Raw genomic sequence first — 17,568 nt, 5'->3', positions numbered from 1 at the left:
TCACTGTTCAGTTTTCCTTTGCCTGGCCCCTCTCTCATCAGGCCCCCTGACAGGTGTCCAAGAAGAACCTGATGGAGATTGTCAAGAAGCTGATGACCCATGTGGACAAGGCTGAGGGCACAACCTACCGAGACGAGCTTCTCACAAAGATTATCGATATCTGTAGCCAATCCAACTACCAACACATCACAAACTTTGAGTGGTGAGTCCCCATGCATAGCCCAGGGACACATGGATCAACCACATGGTGGGTGGTTCTCAACAGTTCCCTCCTGCAGGTACATCAGCATTTTAGTGGAGTTGACCCGACTGGAAGGCACCCGCCATGGCCACCTCATCGCTGCACAAATGCTGGATGTGGCCATCCGAGTGAAGGCCATCCGCAGGTTTGCTGTGTCGCAGATGTCTGTGCTGCTTGACAGCACTCACCTGGTGGCCAGTAGCACCCAGCGCAATGGGATCTGTGAGGTGCTCTATGCTGCTGCCTGGATCTGCGGGGAGTTCTCTGAGTGAGTAGGCCCAAAGAGGCTCCCAGGGCCTGTGTTTCCAGAAGGAAAGGATGGAACGTGTTCGGGCAGACCCATCCCCTCCTGGCACCTGCCAAACCAAAGTTTATTCTACAAACCTGATTTTCCCATCACAGAGCACCTGGACTCTGGACTGGTACCACCTCTGCTGCTTTCTATTTGGGGGTAGGGGAATCTCTGTAAGCCCTGGGTCCCATGACCCGCCTGCTCTCACAGACATGGGGTCTTTTCCCAGGTTTCCTTCCTGTCCTTGTTTGGTACAGGTTGTCCATTGCCAAATTCTTACTGATGAGTGGTGTTTTTCTCTTTTTTGTTATAACTCTTTCATTCAGCTACTGTGATTATCATGTCATTGCCATGGTTTTTTCCTTTTAATCTCCTCCCTCAATCTCTGATGCTGGGTGGGGTTGGGAGTGGCCTCCCCCCTTAGCAGAGTATGTGGCCCCTCTTCTTGGCTCACTCAGCCTCCCTACTTTCAGGCACCTGCAGGAGCCTCACCAGACCCTGGAGGCCATGCTGCGTCCCAAGGTCACTACCCTGCCTGGCCACATCCAGGCTGTGTATGTGCAGAATGTGGTGAAGCTGTATGCATCCATCCTGCAGCAAAAGGAGCGGGACTCAGATGCTGAGGCAGCCCAGGAACTCACCAGGCTCATGGTGGAGCGGCTACCCCAGTTCGTACAGAGTGCGGACCTTGAGGTCCAGGAGCGGGTATGCATCAGCCTGTGGGGCCACAGGTCGAGCTCAGCAAGGATGATGGAGAATGTGTAGACAAATAGGAGCCTATTTAAGGGTGTGTGATCAATAGGCTCAGGGTCAGTGGCTGCACTCCTGAACCCTGAGTCAGAGCCACATAGTGCTGCTGGCCACCTATCTGGGCATGGGCCTGTCCTCCACTTCTCTCTGCTGAAGGAGCTGTGAGTCAGAGCTGGTTTCTTTCTAGCTGGGTCCCTCTACTGCCAAAGGCTTCTTGTGAAGCCTTGCAGGTGTCCTCATCAGGGCTCCAGCCAAAAGCAGCTGCATGTCCCTTCCCTAGGCTGGACTCCCACATGGTCTGAGAGATCCCTTGGTGGTTGCCAAGTGGCCTTCAGAGCCCCATGCTTCTTGATTCATCTATGGCTCCTCTGTGGCCCCCACAGGCATCCTGCATCTTGCAGCTGGTCAAGCATATCCAGAAGCTTCAGGCCAAGGATGTGCCAGTGGCGGAAGAAGTGAGCGCACTCTTTGCTGGGGAGCTGAACCCAGTGGCTCCCAAGGCCCAGAAGAAGGTTCCAATTCCTGAAGGGTGAGCCATGCAGCCCATCAGAGGACATGGAGCCAGGGGCCCCAAGAGGGGCAGTGGGAGCAACACTGGACCTGAGTCTAGACAGGAGAAAGGGCCTCATGTACCTGAGCCCTGCATGGGCTAAATGGACCTCCATTCCATAGACTGTACTGGGTGCTCACCTGTTGTTGTGGGGCTGTTTTCATCCTTGGTGCCAATCCCAGGAAGTGGATTTGCTGGCAGCCCTCGCCCATAAACCTTAGGGGCCAGTGTGAGACTTCATAAGGGCCCCAGAATATAGGGAGAGCCATAAAGAGTAGTCCAGACTCCGGTGTCCCCTGGACTCTACCTCATCCTTTGTGACCCCTGCCATAAGTGTTCCAGGTTCTGGCACACAGGCTGGAGCCATTGTGTGATATGCTGTTCCTTTCAGCCTGGACCTAGATGCCTGGATCAACGAGCCACCCTCAGACAGTGAGTCTGAGGATGAGGTGCCTAAGGCCATTTTCCATGATGAGGAGCAGCGGCATGCCAAGCAGCAGCCACCCAAGGCTGATGAGGAGGAGCTGGCCAGGGTGAGTGCCATAGTTCCAGGGCACTTGGCCCGCTCAGAGCCCTAAGCTTGTGGCAGCTATGCATGGTCCTGCTGGATCAAGGCTGTGTCCCGCTGAGCTCTGGAACATTGAGCTAATTCTTGACACCAGAATAGAATTTTATTGGAATGAGAAGAAGCTTCTCTTGACCTCAGACCACCCTAGAGAGACCCATGGGGCCTGACCTGGTGCCCAGGGCCCTATAGGTGTACTTGGCACACTCTGTCAACTCCACAGCTTCCTGGGGGCAGGACTTTATAACAACTTATAAGGTTTATACAGCCCCCAAAAAGTACAAAGATAATATGTTCCCCCAGCTTTTCACCCTACCATGGCTGGTTCTTCTCTTTTGAAATTAGGGATACCACCCCTTACCCTGGTATCCCCTCTTCCACCCCACTATGGACTGTCCTGGACCCCCAGGCTGAGTATTCAGGCAGTGTGACCTGGATCCTGGCTCAGCTATGTCCTTTAATGGAGGGGCCTCCTCACCTGAGACCCCCATCCTTGAACTGTGGAGATGATAGTACCCCCCTCTAGGGGTTATTGCCACCTGCTGCCTGTCCCACACCTGCTACTTTCCATTGCTGACCGTAGTATCTTATCAGTTAAAGGCCTACAGTAAAGTACTGAGAAGTGGTGGGCCCCACTCAGGACCTGGAACATGAAGTGGCGCACACCTGGAAAGGAATGAGGGCTTATGTTCACTGATACTGAATCTTATCTCCACAGCGTCGAGAAGCCCGGAAGCAGGAACAGGCCAACAACCCCTTCTATATCAAAAGTTCCCCGTCCCCCCAAAAGGTGAGGCCAGCCCGAATATCCTCCAGTGATATGCCCCTGGCCCTGTGGGGGCCTCATCTATTCTCAGGTTAACCAGGGTCTACAGTCTGTGCAGAAGCAATGGGCTATCTTTATAGATCCACATGGCAGGACTGAGGGGGCGTTTCCAGACCCTAGGACCTGAGAGAAAGCCAGTCCCATACATGGTGCTAAAGTTGAGGCTACTCTGACCAACAGGCAGAGAGGCTGCAGAGGAGATGCCTCTGCAGTTGGGGGCTGCACATGAACAGACGTTCCCCCTGGCACAAATGTTCTGCACCTTGATTTGCGGTGGCACCTGCTACCTTCACTGGTACCCTTTACTCAGCGTGTCCCCAGTGGGGAGCATGTTGGTCTCCCCGCAGATGTGGCTCCATGTGGCAGGTGCTTGGGTGCTTTATTTTTTGGGATTGCTGGGTTCCCTAGTGACTCTGCTTGGTTTTCTGAGGGGCCCACAGTTCCATCCCCACCCATGGTACAAGAATGCACCTGTCTGCATTTTTTATCCTGCCATCAGGAGTGTGTCTGTTATTTCACTGAGGTTTCAAGCCTGCTCAAATTTTCTAACTTGGAAAGAAAGGATTCAGGGGGGAAAGTTAATGGAAGTTTTATGTCTTGACCTATACTTGTTCCCGCTGTAGACCATCTCCCTAACAGGGGTCGTCAAACTTTTTATAAAAACCGCCCACTTTTGCAGTGCTGGTCAACCTGGTCCCTACCGCCTACTAGTGGGTGGTCCAGCTTTCATGGTGGGCCAATCGCTAGGCTGTTTGGTTGCGTGGTAGGGACCAGGTTGACCAGCACTGCAAAAGTGGGCGGTTTTTATAAAAAGTTTGATGACCCCTGTGAGGACCCCTTGCTTCCCTGTGTGGCCGGAGTACCTGTTGCTGGGCAGTGACCTCCTCCTAAGGTGTCACTATCTATCCTGCCCAGTAATGTTTTGCTGTTTGCCTCTGCAGCGGTACCAGGATGCGCCGGGAGTGGAGCACATACCTGTGGTGCAGATCGATCTCTCAGTGCCCTTGAAGGTGCCAGGCAAGTGTCTGTACACTTTAGAGACAGCAGATGGCATAGGGGTGGGGAGTTTCCTATTGGCAAGGGTAGTAGGAGACCAGAGCCCAGTTTCTGATCACCATTCATAAAGTTCCTACCCACATCTTAGGTGGCTTGAGGGGCAGACATGTCCCTTCACCCTCTAATGCAGGCAAGGTGCAGGGTGGTCTCCCCCAGCACATGGTTCTGGAGCCAGAGTTGGATGGGTCTGACTGCTGTGCCTTTGCCTGCAGGGCTGCCCACATCGGAGCAGTACGTAAAGCTGGAGGAGGAGCGGCGGCACCGGCAGAGGCTTGAGAAGGACAGGCGGAAGAAGAAGAGGAAGGAGAAGAAGGGCAAGCCACGGCGCCATAGCTCACTGCACACAGAGAGCGATGAGGACATTGCCCCAGCTCAGCAGGTGGACATCGTCACTGAGGAGATGCCTGAGGTCAGCCTCTTTGCCTGACATGGACTCCATCCTGACTACATATGACCCAACTGATCAGAGGGCCACACTCAGGCGGGCTTCCTTATTGCCACTCTATGTGGCCTGGGAAAGCTGAAAACTAGTGCTGTCCTAGTCCAAGCCTGAGAGCCAGGGAGTATTGAGCTGAGTGGACATGTGTGTGTGTGTCTCTTTCCCCTCCTTCCCCCTGCACTTCCACTCTGTTTTCTGCATCCTGGAGGTGCTAGTGCATCCTGACTTTTTGGGCCAATCAGACATGCTCGTGGATGTGGACTAGGGTGTTTGTTTCTGAGAGGGGGGGTTGCGGGGGTTCCTGTTAGGCTCAAGCTTAGGGTCTGATGAGCTGGGTGAACTAGATGCCAAGTTCCCATTTCTTCTGTCAGAATGCTCTGCCCAGTGATGATGACGACAAAGACCCAAATGACCCCTACAGAGCCCTGGACATTGACTTGGATAAGTGAGTGTTGGGTTGGGGCTGGATTGCTGCCCTGCAGGGCGATTCAGGCCTAGGCTTCCCTGGTGTTTCTGTGTCCTCGCCATCCCTCTCCATCCCTCTCCATCCCTCTCCATCCTTCTCCATCCTTCTCCATCTTTCTCCATCCTTTGCATTTTTTTTTTTTTGATTGATTTTAGAGAGGCTGGGGTTGGGGCTGGGGTGGAGAGGGAGAAGCATTTGTTTGTTGTTCACTTAGTTGTACATTCATTGATTGCATCCATATGTGCCCTGACCAGGGATTGAACCCACAACTTTGATGTCTTGGGACGACATTCTAACCAACTGAGCTAACCAGCCATGGTCCATCTTGTGCGGTTTTTACATGACATGTTTGGACAAAAGGGGCAGCAAAAGGGTTTATCCTCCTCCAGGCCTCGTCACAAGCCTTGGTGACGGGTTGAGTGTGGAAGGGCAGACCCAGCTCCTCCTTTGACCTGTCTGCCCCCCACCCTCTGCCCCCAGGCCCTTAGCTGACAGTGAGAAGCTGCCCATTCAGAAACATAGAAATGCCGACACCTCCAAGTCCCCTGGGAAAGAGGATGTGCCTGTCATAGAAAAGAAAAGCAAGAAACCCAGGAAAAAAGAGAAAAAACACAAAGAGAGAGACCGGGAGAGAAGGAAGGAGAAGGAACAAAAGGTGAGGCCTACCCATAGATTTTAGCCTCCTTCCCCCTTCCCTCAGGCGCAGGCAGGTGACTATGGGAGAGAGGCAGGCACCCCAGCTTTTGGCAGCACTGAGACTTGTCATAGCCTGTCGTGATCAAGGGAAAAGTGAACTCTTGCCAGCCTCCCTTGGCAGAACACCCAGCGTTGTTTGTGATTGCACTTGTCTATATGGCCCTGTGCCTGGTGGGAGCCACTCTACAGGCTCTGGCTGGGGTTTCTTGGGACGAATCCTGCTGCTTTAGCCAAAGGCCTGTCTTTCTGTGGTTTCAGAGTGAGGACTTAGATTTCTGGCTGTCCACCACACCACCACCTGCCACTGCTCCAGCTCTAGCTCCAGCTCCATCCATGGTAAGACCCTGATGATGGGTACACTGTGCTGACCCCATGATGTCCTCAGTTGGATGGGTGCATTTCATGGTCTTGGCAGAGCTGCCTCACCAGGAGTGCAGGGACACCCTTTCTGGGTACTGCCCACACCAGCCCTTCCCCTATATCACTCATTGGACCTTCCTGGCCACTCGGGCTCCAGTGCTGGACCCTCACACAGGTGAACCAGATTGGGCCAGCTCCCAGCTTCTATGCCCCACGTCTTGCCCAGGCAGTGGCTGTAGCATGTGTAGGGGTGATTGGGTGGCTGGCCCTCAGCACAGCCTGGTGCTCCCTTCCAGCCAGGCAGCAGCCTTGAGCAGTCACTTTATGAAAGTAGACATAGCCCTGAGGTTCTTGGGCCTTACGCAGTAACCCCAGTCTGTGCCAGTTGATCTCAGACCAGGCCTCCTCTCCCATCCATCAGCCACTTGCACTTCCTGTAGCCACATACCTGTTTGATGATAAAATATCTGGCATTCAAGAAGAGGCCCAGGGTCACTACTGGGTGTCCCAACACAAGGGCAGGATGGCACAAGGGTGGAAGACACCCTGTTATGGGTTCTGGCTATCCCCTTGCTCCTACCCCACTGACCCACCCACCCCATGTCTCTTCCACCGGGTATCCCTACAGGAAGAGCCAGTGGTGGGTGCGATCAGTAGTGCTCCTGAGGAACAGTGCGAGGAAGCCAAGAGACAGAAGCAAGATGAGGAGGAGGAGGAAGAGGAAGAGGAAAGAGACTCTGAGAAGGTAAGGGTTCTCACCTGGTTATCCTCACAGGTATGGGCTATGCACCTACACTGAGCGCCGTGCGGGGAGAGCCCAGTTCCAGGGGAAGAGGATGGTTACTGGTTACCCAAATAAATCCCTTGTGATGGTGGTCTCCTGGTTCTGGTTTTCTTCACAGCTTCATTAAGTTGTAATTTGCACCACAGAGCTCACCCTTTTAAAGTGAATAGTTCATTGGTTGATAGTACATTCCCAGAGTTGTGCGACCTTTTGCCTAATTCCATGACATTTCCTCATCCCTCCCCCCCCCCAAAAAAAAACTGTCCCTATCAATAGTCACTCTCCCCTCCCCCAGCCCCTGACAACTATGAATCCATTTCCTATCTCTGGATTTGCTTATTCTGGACATAGATGAAATCACACACTATGTGGCCTTTTGTGTCTGGCTTCTATCACTAAGCCTTGTGTGTTCAAGATCCATCCATGTTGTGATTGTCAGTGCTTTACTCCTTTTCATTGTGTGAGTGGACCACATTGAGTTTATCCTTTCATCTGCTGAAGTACTTTTGGGTTGTTTCCACTTCTTGGCTGTTGTGACTCTTGCTTCTGTGAACACGTGTGTGCATTTTTTTGTGTGGGCTTAGATTTTCCTCTCTTGGGTATGTTCTAAGGAGTTTCCTAGTTGCTGGGCCATCACGTGTGAATTCTTGCTCTTTCCCCCTGTATGTTCTTTTTTTTTTTTTTGTATTTTTCTGAAGCTGGAAACTGGGAGGCAGTCAGACTCCCGCTTGCGCCCTACCGGGATCCACCCAGCACTCCCACCAGGGGGCGATGCTCTGCCCATCCGGGGCGTCCGCTTGTTGCGACCAGAGCCACTCTAGCACCCGAGGCAGAGGCCATGGAGCCATCCCCAACACCCGGGCCATCTTTGCTCCATTGGAGCCTCGGCTGCGGGAGGGGAAGAGAGAGAGAGGAAGGAGAGGGAGAGGGGTGGAGAAGCAGATGGGCGCTTCTCCTGTGTGCCCTGGCCGGGAATCGAACCCGGGACTTCCGCACGCCAGGCCGACGCTCTACCACTGAGCCAACCAGCCAGGGCCTCCCTTGTATGTTCTTAACCAAGTTGGCGGTAACTGTCCATCACCGAGTTCCCAATTTCCTGCTTCAGCCTGACTGGGCCTCATTCATTCCCTCAGGACCCTGGGGGATTGCTGGCTCCTCTACTCTGACATGTGACCCTTTCCTGGGCACACTTAGTCCCTGTGTCTTCAGCCACAGGACATGAGAAGAGGGCATTGCCAGAGAAGTTTGGGTTGTCTCTGACCTCTTCTCTGGCTTCAGAAACCTTCCAAGCATAAGAAGAAGAAGTATAAGAAGGAGAAGGAGGAGAAACCCAAAGACAAGAAGAAATCCAAAAAGAAGCCTCCTGCGAATGATGGGGTGGCACAGCCCTTGGAGAACGGCACGCTCAACGAGCCTCTCCCGGTGAGGGGTACTTCACTTCCCCCCCGCTGGTCGTGGTCTTGTGGGGAGACCGAGCCTAGTCTAGGAGCCAGCTATAGCAGGCAATGGGCTGGTGGCCCCTGGAGCCTGACTGTGGGCATCTGGAGGGTAGTCTCTCTAGCCATGCTGATGTCAGAAGGCCCAGGGAGTAAACTTGTATTTTCTGGAGGAGCTCCTTGCCTCCCAAATTTCACAATTGTAATATTTCAACTCAGAGCACTTGACAGCTCCCAGCAGGCCTCATTTTGTGAAGAGGTGCTCTGAGGCTCTGATGACCAAAGCTAAAATCATTTTTTTCTTTGTTCCCAGCCCATGTCCAGCTATTCTCTCCTGGCTGAGAATTCCTATGTTAAAATGGTGAGCAATACAGGCATTTCAGAGGTGCTGGCGGGAAGCTTGGGGTCCCTTTGTATGGGGGGGTGGCTCTGACTACACATCTCCCATTGGTGGCCTCTCTGGGGAAAGAACCACACACCACTTGTGTGACAGCATGTGTGACAGACAGCAAGCTGTGCTCTCTGTGGGCCAGGCCAGGGGCAGATGGATTGGCAAACTATGTTCTTGAAGAAAGGACAGGAATAACTAAACACTGCAGGCACAAAACAGAGACAAGATTTTCAGTGAGGACTGGAAAGCATGCCTTTCTTGGTACTTTTTTGAACTTACAGAATGGGTGTTGAGTTCTCTTGGGCCCCTATGCCAGCCCAGAATGGGTCCCATGGACTCCCACCACAACCACTGACCCCAGCCTTGCTCTACAGACGTATGACATCCAGGGCAGCCTGCAGAAGGACAGCCAGGTCACCGTGTTCATTGTACTGGAGAACCAGAGCAACAGCTTCCTGAAGAGCATGGAGCTCAACGTGCTAGACTCACTTAATACCAAACTGGCCCGGCCAGAGGGCTCCTCTGTCCACGACGGCGTCCCTGTGCCTTTCCAGCTGCCCCCAGGTGAGCGGCAGCAGATGTCCAAGCTAATGGAGGCCAGGCATTTCCTCAGGGTTGAGCTTCTTTGTCTCACCTTCCTTCAGTCGTAGGACTTTTGGGGGCTGGTTGGGGCCCTCCTAGGCTTGCTTAGTGCTATGGTCAGCCTGCCTTTCTCTCACCCCTCCCTTCCTCTCTCTCCTCTCTCTCAAACCACCTCTTCCACCTTCTCTTCTCCTCCCCTCCGCTCCCCAGGCATCTCCAACGAAGCTCAGTTTGTGTTTACCATTCAGAGCATTGTCATGGCCCAGAAACTCAAGGGGACCCTGTCCTTTATCGCTAAGGTATGAGAGGCCTGCAGTAATGCCCCAGCCCATACCACTCCGAGTGCACCCAGATCACCTGGATGTACCTGAGTTCGAAGGCCCTACCCTATTCCCCAGTCATCCTGCTTCCAAGCTCAAGGCCCAGTTCCTACTCCCCACTCATGCTGCACCCCTACTCCCACAGAACGACGAGGGCTCCACCCATGAGAAGCTGGACTTCAAGTTGCACTTCAGCTGCACCTCATACTTGATCACAACTCCGTGCTACAGGTACACAAGCCTGCCTGCCTTCCATTCCCATCTCCACCCCTTGGGTCCAATGGGGCAACCACAGTGGGCCCACCTGCCTAACTGCTGTGTGGGGCTCTCTGTGCAGTTCATCTCAGAAAGTCATCTGATCAAAGGTGTGGAAAGGCATAAGTGTTGGACGACCAACTTGTAGATAGTGCAGAAAGTTCTGCTTCCCCGCCATGTTAGCAGCTCAGGCCACATAACAAGTGCCACAGGCAAAGCAACTCAGACAGCAGACATTGGTTCTCTCTCACAGCCTTGGGGGCTAGAATCCAAGGTCAAGATGTTGGCAAGACTAGTTCCTCCTGAGCCCTCTGTCCTTGGCATGTAGACGCTGTCTTTTCTGTGTCCTCACATGGTCGTCCCTCTGTCCTGGTCTCCTTTTATATGACCCCAGTTATGTTGGATCAGGGCCCACCCCAGTGACCTCATTTACCTTAATCACCCCTTTAAAGATGCCAATCTCCCAATACAGTCACCTTCTGAGGTCCTGGAGTTCAGGGCTTCAACATAGAAATTTGACCTGACCAGGCGGTGGCACAGTGGATAGAGCTTTGGACTGGGATGTGGAGGACCCAGGTTCGAGACCCCAAGGTCGCCAGCTTGAGCGCGGGCTCATCTGGCTTGAGCAAAAAACTCACCAGCTTGGACCCAAGGTCACTGGCTCGAGCAAGGGGTTACTCGGTCTGCTGAAGGCCCACGGTCAAGGCACACGTGAGAAAGCAATCAATGAACAACTAAGGTGTCGCAAGGAAAAACTAACGATTGATGCTTCTCATCTCTCTCTGTTCCTGTCTGTCCCTATCTATCCCTCTCTCTGACTCTGTAAAAAAAAAAAAAAAAAAAATAGAAATTTGAGGGGGCACAGTCCAGCCTGTGACATAAGACTCTTTGAGACCTCCCAAGTGGCAGCCACACAGGAGGGGTCCAACCCCCAGGGCTGGGGGCTTTGTCTGCCATGATGCTGGGGAGCTGCCTATTGTCAGTTTCCCTGTCCTGTGTTTCCCACAGCGATGCCTTTGCCAAGTTGCTGGAGTCTGGGGACCTGAGCATGAGCTCCATCAAGGTTGATGGTATTATTATGTCCTTCCAGAATCTTCTGGCAAAGATCTGTTTTCACCACCATTTTTCTGGTAAGGGATTTGATGGGACTGGTAGGTGGCACAGCCTTTGCTCACATGTGATTCTACCTCTGCTACTCTTGGAGTCACATGGACCTCACCCCTGCCTGCTCTGTTACAGTTGTGGAGCGAGTGGACTCTTGCGCCTCCCTGTACAGCCGATCCATCCAGGGCCACCATGTCTGCCTCCTGGTGAAAAAGGTGAGCATGCATGAAGGCAGCCTGCTCACCCCTTGCCTCTGTGCCCCTAATGCCATGTCTCTTGCTTCTAGTCCCTGCAGATTCTCCTATATAACACATGGCTGGAGTTGAGTCTGTGACTACCCTGCTGAGGTCCGTGGAGCCCATGTTAGTGAGGACTATCAGCCTATGTGTTTTCTGGGCACCAGGGCACCCATTGCCTCATCAGATGAAGTGGAGAGCTAGTCCCCTCATCCTGTATTTCTTGAAAGAGGCTAAGTGTAATTCCTGTATTTCTTACACGTTTTGCAGAATTTACCAGGGAACCCATCAGGCCTGTAGGTTTCTTTTTTGAGAGATGTTTACCTATAAGTTCACTTTTTTCAATAGGATCTTTGATTTCTCTATTTCCCCTCAGGTTAGTATTGGTAGTTTGTGGTTTTCAAGGAATTATTAGTTCATTTCATCTAACTTACTGAATGAATTGATGTGGGCAGTGTCTTTGTGGTTCTCTTATTCTTGGATAGTCTGAGTGATCAGTAGTGATTATTTTCCTTAATTCCTGATGTTATCATTTTGTACCTTTTCTCATTTTTCTTGGTTATGCTAGAGTTGATCAATTTTACTTATCTTTTCAAAGATCAGTATTAAAACTTTAGGAGGAACGTGGGCATCTCAACACCCTGTTGGTTCCTTGACCCTCCACAGGAATAGCTGTGGTAATGTAATACACTTGTAGACATCAGAGATGCCATCACATCATGTTACACATTCTGTTTTCAATCCTCAAAAAATTTCAGAGAACTCATGAGCAGAGTCTGTTGTGTTCACCCTGAAAGAGCATTTCTGTTGCTCTTTCATTCCTAAAGTTCACATCTTTCAGCTCAGTCACTTCTGTCAGAAAAACTTTGTTTAGCAATTTTTTTAGGACAGGTATGTTGGATACAGATTTCTCTCAGTTGTCCATCTGGTTATTATTTATTTCATCATTCCTTGGGGCTACTTTTCTGCATATACAATTCCTGCTTTGATAGTCTTTTCTCTTGGTACAATGCTCCACAATTTACAATGGGTTACGTTCTGAAAAACCCATCGTATGTCAAAAAAGCACTTGATATACCTATCCCACTGAACATCAGAACTTCACCCAGCCTTATGCAGAACACAAGATCCAGAAAATGCTGTAACCAGCACAGCACACTAGCATGTGGAGTTGTGTTTCTACCGAATGTGAATCACTTTTACACCATACTAAAGTCTAAAAATCGTAATTTAGAGACTGCTTATACTTGAAAAATAGGCAATTTCCACTTGGAATCTGTGGTTTCTGATGAGAAGTCTGTACTACTACATCTTTATTTTTTCTTTTTTTAGAGAGAGGGAGGAAGGGAGAAAACTTATGCATTTGTTGGTTGATTCTTGTATGTGCCCTGACCAGAGATTGAACCCACAACCGTGACATGTTGGAACAATGTTCTAACCAACCGAGCTACCTGGCCAGGGCCTTATTTATTCTTTATATAGGGAATGAAACATTTTTCCAGACTGTTCTCCAGAATTTTATCTTCAGTTTTCAGCAGTTTATGTTTCTGGGCATTGACTTCTTTGGGTTTATCTGTTTGGAGTCTGCTGAACTTGGTGAATCTTTGCATTTATTTCTTTTGCAAAATTTGAGGACTTTCAGCTGTTATTAACTAACTACTCCTTCAGCTCTGCCTTTTTCCCCTTCTCCTGGGAGCCCAAATACCTGAACCCAGACCTTCTTTTGCTGTCCTTCAAGTCTCTGAAGCTCTGCGCACCCTACCCTGCCCCATCCACTTGTGCTATCTTCTCAGACTGGAATATTTCTAATTACCCATTGTCAAGTTCACTAACTTTTTCCTGTGTTGTTCCTGTTCTGTTGTTGAACCCATCCAGTAAGTTTTTTATTTTGGTCATCATTTTTGGTCTAAAGTTTCCATTAGGTTTTACTTTCATCGTCCATTTCTTTGCCGAGATTCTCTCTCTTTCTCTTGATTTCAAAGTGTTATGATTGCTTCTGGGAGATGCTCGTAACTATTGTTTCACCACCTTTGTCAGATCATTCTGACATCTGCCTTATCTCAGTATGGGTGTTTATTATCTTTCCCAGGAAGCTGAGATGCCCTGTCTTTGTATGCTGAGTATGTTAGGACTGTATCCTGGACAGTTTGAATATGCTAAGACTGGGCCTTTCTTAAGTCCTGAAGAGAATGGTGATACATAGGCTCTGGTTACAGGACTCCTGGTTCTAATGATCATCAGTTTTTTGTGTTTGTTTTTTAATTGTCTAGACAGAGAGGGGACAGGAGACAGGAAGTAGGGATGGGAAACATACTTTTTTTCTTCTTCTCTTTCCCTAAGTGAGAGTAGGGGAGATACAGAGACAGACTCTTATGTGTGCCCCAACTAGGATCCACCCGGCAGCTCCCATCTGGGGCCAATGTTCTGCCTATCTGGGCCCACTTATATCCAAGCTCTTTTTAGCACCCAAGGTGGAGGCTTGACGGAATCATTTTCAGCACCAGAGGCCGATGTGCTCTCATCAGTCAAGCCATGGCTGCGGGAGTGGAAGGGGGGGGGGAGGCACAGGGGGAGAAACAGATGGTCACCTCTCCTGTGTGCCCTGACCGGGAATCGAACCTGGGATTTCCACATACCAGGTTGACGCTCTACTGCTGAGCCAACCGACCAGGGCCAAGCATTCATTTCTTATTCCACTTTGTTGTGTATTAATTGGTTGCTTCCTCTATGTATCCCAACCAGAGATGGAGCCTACAACCTTAAGTGTTTCAGGACAACACTCTAACCAACTGAGTTAATCACCCCAGGCCCAAGGTTCATCAGTTTTCATAGCCTTGGCTGCCTCACATGCCCCATTTATGAGATAGGACTAGACCAGGGGTCTCAAACTCAATTCAGCATGTGGGCCGCAGAGCAAGATCACAGCCGTTTGGCGGGCCGCACTCAGTCTACAAAAGGCAACTGTTACGCAACACTTTTCTCACTGCAGTTGAAAACAAAAAAAAATCAGTACAACAAGCACAATCATACATGCAGTTTACTGCGGGCCGCGAGTTTGAGACCCCTGGACTAGACAGTGCTCTGTGTCCTGAGAGTCTGGTATGCTGGCTTGTGAGGGTGAGGCCACATGTACTCAGCTCTAGGGAAACCCTTGGCTCATGAACAATTTTGTAGGTCACTTTCCCCAAGCTCCTCTCTGGAACTGTCAAGATTCTGGGTGCTTCTCCTGAGGTTCCCAGCCATAAAGTGGTCACCCACTCTGTTAAGCTTTTCCCAGCAACTTCTGGGTTCGTCTGATTCCATTGTGAGCCCCCGGCTGGCACTGCAGGCCTCAGTCCGAGTTCCATAGCTATTTGTTGGAGATGGTGGTTGCACATGCTTTCATCATCTACCTAGGATGCTTCTGTTATGATTTTGAAAGCACCCACACATAGAACAGTATTTGGAAAAATAAAAGAACAACACGTGTAGTTGTGAGGTGGGATTTTCATGTAGTTTTCAACACACTGGGCAGCATTTTCCTTTTTTTTAGGGTGAGAAGTCCATGTCGATAGATGGGAAGTGCAGCGACGCCACACTGCTCAGCAATCTGCTGGAGGAGATGAAGGGGACACTGGCCAATTGCTGAGTGTCATCACTGAGAGGACACAGAGGAGAGATGGATTCCAAGTTCTAGTTTCTCCTATCGCATGTACTTAACCAGCCTGGCATTAAGTCCACTGTCATCAGTTAGACATTGAGGTGGCGAGGACATGTTCATTCATTTCTCCTGTCATGTTTTTTTTGTTGTTGTATTTTTGTATTTTTCTGAAGTTGGAAATGGGGAGACAGTCAGACAGACTCCCGCATGCGCCCGACCGGGACCCACCCGGCACGCCCACCAGGGGTGATGCTCTGCCCATCTGGAGCGTTGCTCTGTTGCAACCAGAGCCATTCTAGTGCCTGAGGCAGAGGCTACAGAGCCATCCTCAGCACCCGGGCCAACTTTGCTCCAATGGAGCCCTGGCTGTGGGAGAGGAAGAGAGAGACAGAGAGAAAGGAGAGGGAAAGGGGTGGAGAAGCAGATGGGCGCTTCTCCTGTGTGCCCCGGCTGGGAATCGAACCCGGGACTCCTACACGCCAGGCCGACGCTCTACCACTGAACCAACCGGCCAGGGTCCCTGTCATGTTTTTTACTTTGGAACTTTCCATGCTCTTTGGGGAGAAACCCTATTCCAGTCCCTAACCATCAGTGACCCCTGTAGCTGGGGCCAACTGCACATGGCCGCAGGAGCTGCCCAAGGAGTGAGCATGACTGCCGTCCAGGCCAGGATCTGGTGGGCCCAGGTGATGAGCAGACAGGGCAGGTGTGGCATCCTACTTCTATGAAGTTATCCAGCCCCACAAGTCCCCAAGTCCACTGCCCAGTGGTAACAGGGGGATGAAAAACTGACTGCCTGCCTCACCACAGTGACATTCCCCTTTACCCCTCACAGCCATGGTCAGTTCTCTCTCCCCAGGATACATGGTAGGGAAAGGTCGTGTAGGCCATTCATTGTCTCTTGCATTCTGTGTCCCACTGCCATGTTTGTGTGCCGAGTGAATAGCAGCGGACACCAAGATGCAGGGGTGAAGAGCTATAGTGAGGGTAGGGATTCAGCCAGGAGCTTGTTAGTTCTAAGTGTTTCCTTTCAGTAGAATATGTTTCGGTTGACGTTGTTTGGGGTGAGTGAGTGGTTGAGTGCTACAATTCCAGGTTTCCCTTGTTGCTGAAAACTTGGCAGGGTTTGTCCTCAAATCATGCCTGAAGCTGCCGGGAGGGCTGTCCTGGTTTCCATGGCCCTGGTGGTAAAGCACAGGTGTCCTGGGGAGGCTGGGTCTCCTAATGTGCCTATGGGCAGGGTGAGAGGACTCCAACCCAGTGAGACTTTCCTCAGAGATGATGGTCCTCGATGCCGTTTTAACTTTCCTTTTGATGAAAACTGTCACTTTAGCATGTAATCTATTTCAGAATCCTGTGCAGTGATTCTAGAATATTGAAATTGTATGATGTGTTATATAAGAATTTGCTATCAACATTCCTGTGTAAAGGAGAGACATATCACGCTGCTGTCATGATTTTGTGTCAAGATGAACCAATAAACTTGGAAAATAGACATTTACCTGTTGGATACCTGTCTCCTGCCAATGGTAGGATACATCCTGGCCAGGAAGTCATCATACCACAGCCCGGCAGGGAGAGGTCACACAGCCAATGTCTCTGTGTCAGATGGGGGCTGTGGGGCACTCATGGAGGTCACAGCATGCTGGAAAGCCTTCTTGTCCCAACCTGCCCATGTACCCTCCATCCTTGAAAGGTGACATGATCCCCACATGTGGTCTAGTTACTTGGGCTTGGAGTAATGGGGCCCCATGGGGTCCAATGACAACATACAATGGCCTTTACCCTCCCTTTCCTGGAAATTGCACTGGTAAAGGGGTGTGTGAGATGAGTGGGGGTAAGTACTGGAAGGCCCTACTGGTGATAGTTCACATTTCCACTGGCTTTCCTGACACCACGTGGACAGGGAAAACTCAAATCTGGTCAGGCTGGGTCAGTGGACAGAAAGCCCAAATCAACCCCAACTTGAATCCCCAAGTGTAGGTGGGTGAGGAGCAGAGGCACAGACCAGACCCACACTTGGCACCAATAGGGAAAAAGACCTTGATAGTCCTGCCTGCTAACACTGTCAGCCAGGAGGCTCTTCCCACTTCTCAGTGGGAAACAAGTACATAGTGCAGCACACCAACCCCATGTTGGCCTCTTGGACAGGAAAAGGCCAAAGCGACAGAAACAGCAATGACAGCGACCAGAGTCTTGGTTGGTCAGCCCTGTTCTCAGCACACACCCCTGTGAAAGGTACTTGTTGAAGATATCTGGTGACTCCACTACTTGACAGAATATCCAAATGTCACCTGAGTCTTTCTCATGCTGTTTTGTTTAAACCCTACCAAATAAACATTCATGTAAAAACTGGCAAGTATTCCATCAGCAAAACTTCAGCAGGAAGCAGTGCAGAGTCCATCATCAGTCCTGTGACTCACCACTCCAGACAAGAGCAAGAGGGAGCTGAAGGAGGAAGTTGGGAGTAGCACCCAGGCAGAGAAAGGAGTGCCCAGTTCAGGACAGATTGATAGGCACAAAAGGTGCCTGGGGCAGCACTTCTCAGTCTCCCTCCTGTGTTGAATCAGAACCCATGT

At 50.8% G+C, this 17,568-nt stretch overlaps 1 protein-coding gene across 2 annotated transcripts in view; it reads left to right on the top strand.

Annotated features, from left to right (window-relative positions):
* The window catches only part of AP3D1 (adaptor related protein complex 3 subunit delta 1), a 52,087-nt gene extending 35,603 nt beyond the window's left edge, over positions 1–16,484 (top strand). For both annotated transcript variants that reach the window (XM_066342698.1, XM_066342690.1), the window contains exons 13-32: positions 54–202; positions 279–509; positions 1,007–1,238; positions 1,667–1,812; positions 2,225–2,366; positions 3,117–3,188; positions 4,166–4,241; positions 4,493–4,689; positions 5,091–5,164; positions 5,666–5,840; positions 6,140–6,217; positions 6,870–6,986; positions 8,304–8,447; positions 8,775–8,822; positions 9,227–9,416; positions 9,645–9,733; positions 9,900–9,985; positions 11,018–11,139; positions 11,249–11,328; positions 14,882–16,484. In XM_066342698.1, the coding sequence (XP_066198795.1) occupies positions 54–202; positions 279–509; positions 1,007–1,238; positions 1,667–1,812; positions 2,225–2,366; positions 3,117–3,188; positions 4,166–4,241; positions 4,493–4,689; positions 5,091–5,164; positions 5,666–5,840; positions 6,140–6,217; positions 6,870–6,986; positions 8,304–8,447; positions 8,775–8,822; positions 9,227–9,416; positions 9,645–9,733; positions 9,900–9,985; positions 11,018–11,139; positions 11,249–11,328; positions 14,882–14,977 (2,544 nt within the window). In that variant the 3' untranslated portion in view covers positions 14,978–16,484. The remainder of the gene's footprint in view (positions 1–53; positions 203–278; positions 510–1,006; positions 1,239–1,666; positions 1,813–2,224; positions 2,367–3,116; positions 3,189–4,165; positions 4,242–4,492; positions 4,690–5,090; positions 5,165–5,665; positions 5,841–6,139; positions 6,218–6,869; positions 6,987–8,303; positions 8,448–8,774; positions 8,823–9,226; positions 9,417–9,644; positions 9,734–9,899; positions 9,986–11,017; positions 11,140–11,248; positions 11,329–14,881) is intronic.
* The last annotated feature ends 1,084 nt before the right edge of the window (positions 16,485–17,568 follow it).

The sequence above is a fragment of the Saccopteryx leptura genome, chromosome 1 (genome assembly GCF_036850995.1).
Source record: "Saccopteryx leptura isolate mSacLep1 chromosome 1, mSacLep1_pri_phased_curated, whole genome shotgun sequence".
Taxonomy (NCBI): domain Eukaryota; kingdom Metazoa; phylum Chordata; class Mammalia; order Chiroptera; family Emballonuridae; genus Saccopteryx; species Saccopteryx leptura.
The sequence above is the reverse complement of the archived record's forward strand: the minus strand, read 5'-3'. Positions and strand labels throughout refer to the sequence as shown.